This window comes from Episyrphus balteatus, chromosome 1, assembly GCF_945859705.1.
Source record: "Episyrphus balteatus chromosome 1, idEpiBalt1.1, whole genome shotgun sequence".
Lineage (NCBI taxonomy): Eukaryota > Metazoa > Arthropoda > Insecta > Diptera > Syrphidae > Episyrphus > Episyrphus balteatus.
The window spans coordinates 106660575-106670823 of NC_079134.1; the positions used below are offsets into that span (position 1 = coordinate 106660575).

The window sequence follows — 10249 nt, forward strand, 5'->3', positions numbered from 1 at the left end:
TACATGTTATTCACCTCGAACGCCTTCTAGACAATCTGTCACCACTGCGACTTCTATTCCGCTCTCTTTCTCTTGAACGGCGTCGAGTACCACGATGGCCACCACTACCTCCACATTGACGATCTCTTTCCCGCTCGCGCTCACGTTCTCTTGAACGTCTTTCCCGCCTTTTCTTTCTTTCACTTCGTTCTTTTTCGCGTCTTCTATGAACAGGCGATGGACTGCGTCCCATTTTTTTGTTTAGCCCTAAAACTAACTTAAATAAAAATAAAAACAGGGGTGCCTGCGAAACAAAGGAATATTTTATTAAAGTAATAAATCCCTCTGAGAAAATGTAAGATATCTCACCGATTTATAGCAGCGTCATTGAAATTAACTTGACACCGGCATCTCCGAGAGAAAAAGTTCTCTACATTACCAGAGGTCCAGAGTACGTTACGTGTGAACACCACTAATTGTTTTTCTAATCCCAATATATATGTTCATTATGAAGCTAATTTTCCATAGATGAACCATAAAAAAGATGCGAAGATTTAACATCCCTTCAGCAAACAAGTCCGACCTCGGTCCGAATCCGCTCCACCTCAGGCGGAGCAGAGTCCAACTTCGGCTCAGAAACGGGTCCGAAGGCAGCTAAAATTAGTATGGAAATTATAAAATTTTTGACACTATTGAGGTGAATACAAAATTTTCAGCTGTTAAAAATTTATTGGACTCTGGGACCTGGTTAAATTTGAGTTAAAGTTTTTTTGCAGATGGTTTTGTTTTTTTTTTTTTTTATTAAAAAGGAGTATTATGGCAGATTTATTTAAACAATAATTTTTTATTTGAAATTTTTTTGTTCACCTCAATAGTCTCAAAAATCTTACACGGTGTTAACTATTTAACGCAATTGTGTTAAATATAATTTTTGACACAATTGAGGTGAAAAATACATTTTCAACTAACAAAAATGTCCTGCTCTTGGAGAAGGTTAAATTTTTATCTTTATAAGCCTACTACGCAGTAGAAATTTTATTTCTCGTACAAATTTTTTCTCGGGACAAATTTTGTCTTGAATATTTTTGCAAGCAGTACGCGGTTCACGCACTTAATTTAAATATTTGGAGCCGCTGTATAAAAAAAGTCAAAGCAAAATAAGAAAAAAAAAACAAAACAAAATTCAAACAAAACTCCAGGACACTCTGAGTCCCTTTCAAGCAAACGAGTCCGACCTCGGTCCGGATCGGCTCCGAATTGAGTCCGAGCTCGACTAAGAAACGGGTTCCATACCCTTCAAGCAAGAAAACTGAGTTCAGAAAAGACACTCCGACCTCAGAACGAGAAAAACGGGGTTGCACTCACACACTTGCAACTTTTTGTGTATGAACACAAAGTCGAAGGAGAATCGTGGTGAAAAAGAGAGAAAAGGAAAACGAACGTAGAAAAGACAACAAGACAAGGTATAATGCGTCATTTTGTTATTATTTGTCGTTTGTTGCAGTATCTCGTCCAGGGCTGCCAGAAATCATGATTTAGCATGATTTTCATGTTTTTTGAACTAAAATCATGTTTTAATGTTTTCGTGCCCAAAATCATGCTTTTTTTTCAATCCAAGAGAAAAATCTTTATAATCCAACAATTTATAAACCAACAATCTTTTTCACTAGGTAAACTGTTTTTTTAATAAGTTATTCAATACCTACCTGAAGTATGTATTGTATATATGAAATTAAACCTAACGGCCATATTATTCACTAGTTAAAAAAAACACATCTGACTGTAAATTTGTCAAATGCAAATAAATAAATCCAAATCCAAAATAGTTATCTCGATTTTAACTATGAAAATAGTTAAAAATGACTTTTTCTATGTATGATAGTGAATATTATGGATTTGGATTTATTTTTGACATTTCAATTTCCTTACAACGAGATGTATTTTTAAATTAGTCAATAATATGGCAATTTTTACCGAAAAAAAAACTATAAACTAAATTTTTGAAGCCAATATCTATGATTTCTGCACCATAAAATGAGTTTGAAAATTTTCACTCTAAAGCCTTATTGGCTCAAAAAGTGAAAAAGTACAAAAGTGAAAATTTTCAAACGCATTTTTGTATAGTTTTACGGGCTAGAAAATTAAAATAAATGATGCAGAATGCTTACTTTTCCGTCCAAAAATCAATTTGTAAACTCTTTTTTACAAAAAAATCCCGCTAGCGAGAAAAATAATATTTTCACTTTTGTACTTTTTCAAAAAGTGGTGAATGTAGTTAAGCCTTAAGACTTTTTGCAAAAAGTACCCTGTGTAGTTATACCTTTGATACTTTTTTAATAATATTTTCTAAAATGAACTCGAAATAATTTGTTTTATTCCCCCCTAGTCACGATGTGGATGTTCACTTTCTATCAGTTTTTGTTTTTTTTTTTAAATCATGTTTTTTTAACTGAAATCATGTTTTTTTAAATCTCCAAATGGCAGCACCGATCTCGTCGGTAGTCGGGCCGTGCGTCGTGCCTCGTTTTAAAACTAAAAACATTGTTTTATTAATATGGAAAATTTTATTTCAAAAAAAGGTATGAATTGCTTAACGTGCTTCTGCGATTTTATAATTAATAATTTATCATTTTGTTGTTTTTCAAGGAGTTCAATGATGAGACGCTAGCTGAGAATTTTCACCCTTACGCCTAACCTAAACTTCCCAAAACCCACAACAGCTACAATATTCTTCAATGATGCAAATTCTCCAGCCGCTGTATCAACGCATAGAATAAAATAAAATTTTTTGTATGCGATAATCTACCCTTCAAGCAAGAAAACGGAGTTCAGAAAAACGGGGTTGCACTCACACACTTGCACCTTTTTGTGTATGAACACAAAGTCAAAGGAGAAATCGCGGTGAAAAACCCAATACACATAAAATCGGCTCCGCGGTGATTATAATTTCCATACTAATTTGAGCCGCCTTCGGACCCGTTTCTGAGCCGAAGTTGGACTCAGCTCCGCCTGAGTCGGAGCGGATTCGGACCGAGTTCGGACTTGTTTCCTTGAAGGGTAGCACAAAAAGGAACAAAAAAAGGAATGACGTTACGCATTTGCGACCAAAAGAAGAACAAGATTTATTTTTTTTTTCACTGAAATAGTTTTGTTTTATTTATATTTTACAAACAAAATGTTTACACTTATTTTCTGGAGATACAGTATACAAGCCAGCGGCAGGAGTTGATTTTAAAAATTATCAGGGGTATTCACGATCTGGTGCAACAGGCCTAGTAAAAATGTAAAATTTTATTTTTTTTACAATAGATCGTGAACGCTCCTTATCTATAGTAAATATTGAAGCATGAATGAAATCCATCATGTTTTTTTAATAACTTTATTTGTGGAATGTTGTTCGTGGGTGGTGGTCATGGTATAAAAAGACAGTATGATCATTAGAGCCGCCATCTTACAAAATGGGGTAGTAAGGTTTTGACGTTTGGCATTTGGCAAAGTCGAAAGCAACAACAATTTCCAAGACAAATTTGTTTACAACAACAATTTCAATGGGCTGGGCTGTCAAAACCTTAAGTAGCCATCTTTTTTTCTTTCATTTGACAGTTCTCGATACTGAGTTTTTTCTAATGATCATACCTTCTCTTTTTATACCATGGGGGTGGTGGTGGCGTCAGGCTGCAGGAGACGATGATTTCCATAAACAATAAATACCAAGACTGGAAACTGAGCGGTCGAATGACGTTTGCCTACAAGCTGCAAGGTGTGGTGAATGTCGTCAATCTATCGTTGTGTTCGTGTTGGATGTGTGGTGAATGTCGTGAATCTATAAATGTGTGCGTGTTAACGTCATTTACCAACGTGGTGGCTTTCACATATATTCACAAACAACACTGTACACAAAAGGGTTTTGGGCATAAACAAAAAATACCAAGACTGGAAACTGAGCGGTCTAATGACGTTTGCCTACAAACTGCGAGGTGTGGTGAATGTTGTCAATCTATCGTTGTGTACGTGTTGGATGTGTGGTGAATGTCGTGAATCTATAAATGTGTACGTGTTAACGCCATTTACCAACGTGGTGGCTTTCACATATATTCACAGATAACACTGTACACAAAGGGGTTTTGGGGGGTAAGACGAACGAAAATTTCCAGTCTTGGTATAGTTTGTCGATGGGTTTGGGCATTGACCTATAATATATGGACTGCCAGGACCAGGTTCAAGCCAGGTGGCGCCCCTTGGTAGGGCAGCGGGAAATAGTAATTTGACATATAGTTTTGTGCATTGACCTATTATATAATAGGTCAATGGTTTTGTGACTTCAAATACGAACAGCTGCGGCTTTTAATTGCGTCCATTGATGAGAGGAATGTAAATATTCGTTACGAGGCGGTCATAGGTCATCATAAATTCTTCTAATGGCTCGGTGTTACTGAGGAGTCAAATATGTGAAAGTTCGAACAGAATAAGGGATTTCGAATTTTATTTTTGGTTTACCTTATTCTGTAAATGAAAAAAAAGTTCAAGCAATAAAGAAACTAAAATGATGCAGATATTTATAACCACTGACGACATACCAATAATTGCCAAGTGTCTCACCAATTCGAACTCGGTAATATCCCTCTGCCTAAGCCCAAATATCTTTAAGGCTGGATTCTCTTTCTCCGTTTGATGCTTATTGTGAATGGCTTTGGTGGAATATTTTTCTGAAAAGGAATAAGGATTATTGAAGAACATCAAATCGATGAGTATAAGCAAATATTTACTCGACCATTTGGCCTTACTTCCATCCATCCAAGTCGAATACATGCGATAAGTTTGGCTGTTCGGGCGGGGGCATTTGGCCCTCCTTCCATCCAACACGATTGCATCAGAAAAAAAAAAAACAAAAAAGAAAATTATTGAAAAAAGAACATTTAATTTTTTTTTTTTTGACGATTTAATTCTAATTTTTAATAACTTTCGAGTATTAATAAATTGAAATAAAAACCTTTTTCCAACACGATTCAATTTTTTATCCCGATATTTTGTTACGCACAAACAGTTTAAAATACTTTTTTTTCTGAAAGAATTCTTTTCTTCCAAAACTTCAAAAAGTAGACTTCAAAAAAGACAGGTGTTACTGATTTTTATAGCCAAAAAATGTAGATGGCCATAGTTTCTATGCACAAAAATGGTAGTTCAATCGATATGACGGAAGATGTCGCTAAGCTAACTGAATTCTATTTACCTTTTTCTTCCACAGGTGCTTTGTATATAAAATCTATAGTACTATCATGAAAAAAAGCAGCGCCACCAAAAAAGTAAGCGAGCGAACGAACTAAAAACTATGTCAAATTTCAAACAGAAATGTATATCTCATCTCCTTACTCTCATTATTAAATTCTATCTAAGCGCCCTCGCGACCACTCAGGTAGCGAACAAACTAAAAAATTTCACTTCATGATAGTACTATAGATTTTATATACAAAGCACAGGTGCTAGTAATCATTGAACCACGTTTTCAAAAAATTTGTATGGAAACGAGAGTCAACCTGGACTGCTAGTCCATATATAATAGGTCAATGGTTTTGGGGGTAAGACGTTCGAAAGTTTCCAGTCTTGGTATAGTTTGTCGATGATGATTTCCTACGAAAATACACAAAATTACTAATTACTTTTATCACTTTTCACCAAACGTTTCTCCTTCGATGGGTGCGTTCAGAGCGAACAACGAACACAAAGGAAATAACTCGGAGCGACCCAGAGTGCTCTAGAGCACACAAACAAACCTTTTAATAAAATACTTGGAAAGTGAAGACGAAATTAATAAAACTCAGAATCAAATAAAAAAAAAAAAAAAATCAATTTAATTTGAAAGAAGACAAAAAAATTTGTAAATTGAAAGTATTTAATCCATACTCATGTCGATAATATCGGTTATGTTGTGCGGCATTGAACGAATCACGTGAATGAACTTGCTCCATACATTTGCAATCCACATAAACAAAATTTGCGGATCTGTCACTTTTTTAAAATTAAGCAAAATGCCACTTATCATACATTTTTAAGTATTTGTTAATATATTTTGTCACCCCCTATGAATTGACCTTGTCGTGGTGGGGGTGCTTATCGCGTGATCATCTAGCAATCCAGCTGCAGGATCGCATCACAAACATAACTCAACAGTCCTGACGAAATTCCTTCCTGTATAGTGAAAAAATTTATGTCTGTTCTTGTACGCCCATTGTGTTATTCATTTAATTTATCTATAAAAAAAATCAGTTTTTCCGGAAATGTGGAAATCTTCATTTATTTAACCTTGCACAAAAAAGGAAATAAATCAAATATTGAAAATTACAGAGGTATTGCTAAACTGTCTTGCATCCCAAAAAAGTTTGAAAACATCATGTGTGACCTCTTAAAAAGTCATTGGAATCAATTAATTTTTCCTTATCAGCATGGCTTCACAGAAGGAAAATCTACAACCACAAACTTAATGTATTTCTGCTCGGAAACTGATGTTATATACTAAGATTTCTCCAAAGCGTTTGATCGTATTAACCATTTGATATTATTGAAGAAATTAGCCCGTATAGGCTTTCCCAACTGGTTCCTCGTGTGGCTGAAATCCTATCTTTCAGAAAGAACTCAATATGTATTGCTTAAGAATAAAATGTCTAAAATTATAAATGTCTATTCTGGTGTCCCTCAAGGAAGTCACATTGGTCCTCCATTATTTGTGTTATTTATAAACGACTTTTGTAATGTAATAACTCGTTCAAAGATTCTTATGTTTGCCGATGATACAAAATTATTCCATTCTATCAAGAACCATGAAGATGCACATTTTCTCCAATTACTTAAATAAACTTTTTAATTGGTGCAATATAAATGATATGTCTTTAAATTTATCAAAATGTAAAGTTATGACCTTTACTCGTAAGCTCTCTCCGTTAATAATGATTTTGCTAATTGTGGGTTCCTTTTTTTAAATAAATTTAAATTAATAAATCGTTAACAAATTAATTAAAAAGTATTTAATTTAATGGGAAAACATCACTTTTATAATTGAGATTTGTGTTTCACCCTTATTATAATCGATTTTGTTTAAAAAAAAGAAATAACTCAAACTTTGCTTAGACCACACGATTTCTTTGTTTCGATTAACACTGCTTTATGAGACCCAAAAGAAAACTATCTGCAACTTCACCCGAGCAAAGATCAGCAAACAAAAAAAAAACATTTGCATTTAATCCAATAAATACAATGGCTGTTGGTAATATGTCAATTGATGATTTAAAAGTTCTTTTGGACGATATCATCACAAACAAAATCAAGGACATTGCAACTAAGCAAGAAGTCTTAGCTGTCTCTTCCGAAATCCAGTTACTGCGAACGCACAACTCCTACCTTTTGAACAAAGTGACATCGATGGAAAATTATTGTCAGTTACTTGAGCGGCAAATTGAGGCTATTTCTCGTAAAAATAAAGAAAATTCAGTGGTGATTCATTTTCCGGCAGAAGGGAAGACCGACAAAGTCCAATTTGCTAAACAGACTTGTGCAGGTCTTCTCCAACTTCAAGATAATGCTGTGCTTCCGATAAATAATGTACACGACTTTACTAATCATAGAAATAATAATACCACGCACCGTGGTGATCAACTTTCAACCCGGTGACACTGTAAACAAATTAATTGGAGCATCGCGAAAATTAAAAGACACTGGTATTGTTATCCACAGAGAGCAATCGATAATAACGAGAGAAAAGAGGAAATCACTGTACCAAATAAAATCCGAATTACTTGCACTTGCACCAAACACGAACATTATGATTAAAGGGGTAAATTTACAAGTAGAAAAATTCAACTTTGCATTTGATTTTCCGCGAGGATTGATCATCGGCTCAGATGAAGAGCTAACATTTGTTAAATCCAAATTCAGCGAGGAAGCCATGAGGTTTTTTGATGGAACCAGAAAACAATATCAACATGATCAGAGAAATGGACCAAGACGTCAAATCAACAACAACCAACGAAACGTCAAATCAACAACAAGCTAAAGTGGCGTTCAGGCTGGGAGCAGTAGTATGATTTGTAATTTTAATCAGAGTTAGGAAAGTGTTGCCGTCTGTCATTTTTCTGTAAGTCACAAAATTGTATATTTTAATATTTCTGGTTTAAAAAACAAATTAATATTTCCTGATTTTTAAAAATTTATTTTGCAACTTGAAATAATAATTTTAATAGAAACTTTTCTTGAAAAAGACAAAGAAGTCGAAGTGTTAAAATATTTCAATGATTTTAATGTTAAATGTATTCCCGCCACTAGAAATAATAATTTTGGTAGAGCAAGTGGTGGAATTTTGTGTGCAGTAAAAAATTGTTTAAATAGTTATGTAAGCTTTAAATCAATAGGTGGGAAAACTCTTATTGAACTCATGTACAGGCATGATCGTTTTTATATAATTCCAATTTATTTGAATTGCACTAATTGGAATCACGATTTTAATGAATTATATAATTTTTTAAATGAATCTAGTCTTCAAACGTACTAATTTTGGGTGATCTGAATGCCCGAATCGGTGATTTCCAAAACACAGCTATTTTAGTTGAGCAATTTTGTCATAGATTTAGCGAGAGAAGGAGTTCTTAAGATAAGACAGTTAACAGTTGTGGTAGACGTCTTATAAATCTATTTGAAGATTTTGGACTTTTTGTTTTCAATGGAGTAACTAATAGCGATTTGAGTGGTGAATACACATTTGTTTCTACCTAAGGATGTTCATCGATAGATTACTGCGTTGCCAGAGGGGAGTGGCTTAATATAATCCAAGATTTCAAAGTACATGCAGCGAATTATTCGGCTCACATGCCAACCCTAACAACTATCCAATTACAAGACTTACAGCCATTGATTCAAAATAGTGCTCTAGAGAAACTTAAATGGACGGAGCGTAGTTTGGATACCTATAAATCTAGATTAGATTCCTCAACAAACTTTTCTGAGCTGGAGAACCTTTCTTGCGAACAAATGGGGGATAAATTACTACAAATTGTTAAACAATCTGCAGTCACAAATAATGCACAAAGGCCTTCCTTTGTAACTTAGTGGTATGCTTGGGAATGCCAACAACTCAGGAAAAAATCATTTAGATTCTTGAATCTTTTTAGAAAAACTAATTCTAATTTCTTCAAGTCTTTGTATATAACCGCAAACAAGGAATTCAAGCACGTCTGCAAAACCAAGCAAAAAGATTTTTTTGATAATGAGGCAAAAAGTTTGATGATATGTAGGAATTCAAAGCTATTCTGGTGCAAGGTTAGATTGTTGGGAGGTTGTAAGTTCATCTCGTCGCCATTAGTGAGTGTTAATTCTCTAGCCTTGCATTTTAAATAGCTTCTCAGCCCCACATCCACCCTCTCTACTTTCCATTACGCCCAGCCCGAAATCTATATACCCCAACTCGACGATGAAATTTCAATGTTCGAGCTACAAGAGTCTTTCAAAAAAATGAAAAACAATAAGGCCTCAGGTGTTGATGGAGTCCCAATGGAATTTTTCAAATACTCTACCCCAACTTTTTCAAATGTTCTTTTGATTTTTTTCAATAAACTCTTAAATGAAGAGATGATTCCCCCTTCTTTTTTGAAATCGTTAATTTGTCCAATTTACAAAAAAGGTGATTGTAGCCTTCCAGAAAATTATAGAGGTATATCCATACTGCCTGCTTTGAGGAAAATTTTTACGAATATACTCTATTATAGATTAATCAAATGGATAGAAACGAATAAGCACCTTAGTATTTTTCAAGCTGGATTTCGAGCCGGGTTTTCGACTGTCGACCAGATATTTGCCCTTTCTAGTATCGCGAAAAATTATATTGATAATAACAAAAAACTGTTTGGGTTCTTTGTTAATTTTAAGGCTGCGTTCGACACAGTTAATAGAAACTCTTTACTCTACAAACTTTCGAATCTTGGCCTATCATCTAAGTTTCTCAGGCTATACAAGCAGCTCGTTACTAATACTTGCTCATCGGTGTGGAACGGCACTATCCAATCAGACTTTTTTTTAATACGGAAACCGGTGTTCCCCAAGGATGTGTTCTGAGCCCAATATTATTTGCTATTTTTATAGACGATGTCTCTAGAACCTTGCCAGGTGGTGCAAAAATAGGAGATCTGAATGTTAACGTTCTACTGTACGCCGACGACCTCGTTTTATTAACGGATAACCCCTCAACACTCCAATTGCAGATTAATCGCCTCATAGATTATTGCAACCT

At 34.6% G+C, this 10249-nt stretch overlaps 1 protein-coding gene and 1 long non-coding RNA gene across 3 annotated transcripts in view; both read right to left on the minus strand.

The window, feature by feature from the left end:
• The window catches only part of LOC129907810 (U4/U6.U5 small nuclear ribonucleoprotein 27 kDa protein), a 38365-nt gene extending 37882 nt beyond the window's left edge, over positions 1–483 (minus strand). Inside the window, exons 1-2 of the mRNA XM_055984197.1 lie at positions 349–483; positions 15–283 (exon numbers count right to left, since the gene is read on the minus strand). Of these exons, the coding sequence (XP_055840172.1) occupies positions 15–232 (218 nt within the window). The 5' untranslated portion in view covers positions 233–283; positions 349–483. The remainder of the gene's footprint in view (positions 1–14; positions 284–348) is intronic.
• Positions 484–3111: 2628 nt separating this feature from the next.
• Positions 3112–8275, minus strand: LOC129907814 (uncharacterized). Of its 2 annotated transcripts, none has more exons than XR_008771170.1 (3): positions 4970–8275; positions 4746–4828; positions 3112–4685 (listed from the first exon to the last, which is right to left on the minus strand). It is a non-coding gene; the product is annotated as an uncharacterized LOC129907814 (long non-coding RNA). The 2 variants fall into 2 exon arrangements; XR_008771169.1 differs by lacking the exon at positions 4970–8275 and having other exon boundaries at positions 3112–4482; positions 4557–4685; positions 4746–4934.
• Positions 8276–10249: the final 1974 nt, after the last annotated feature.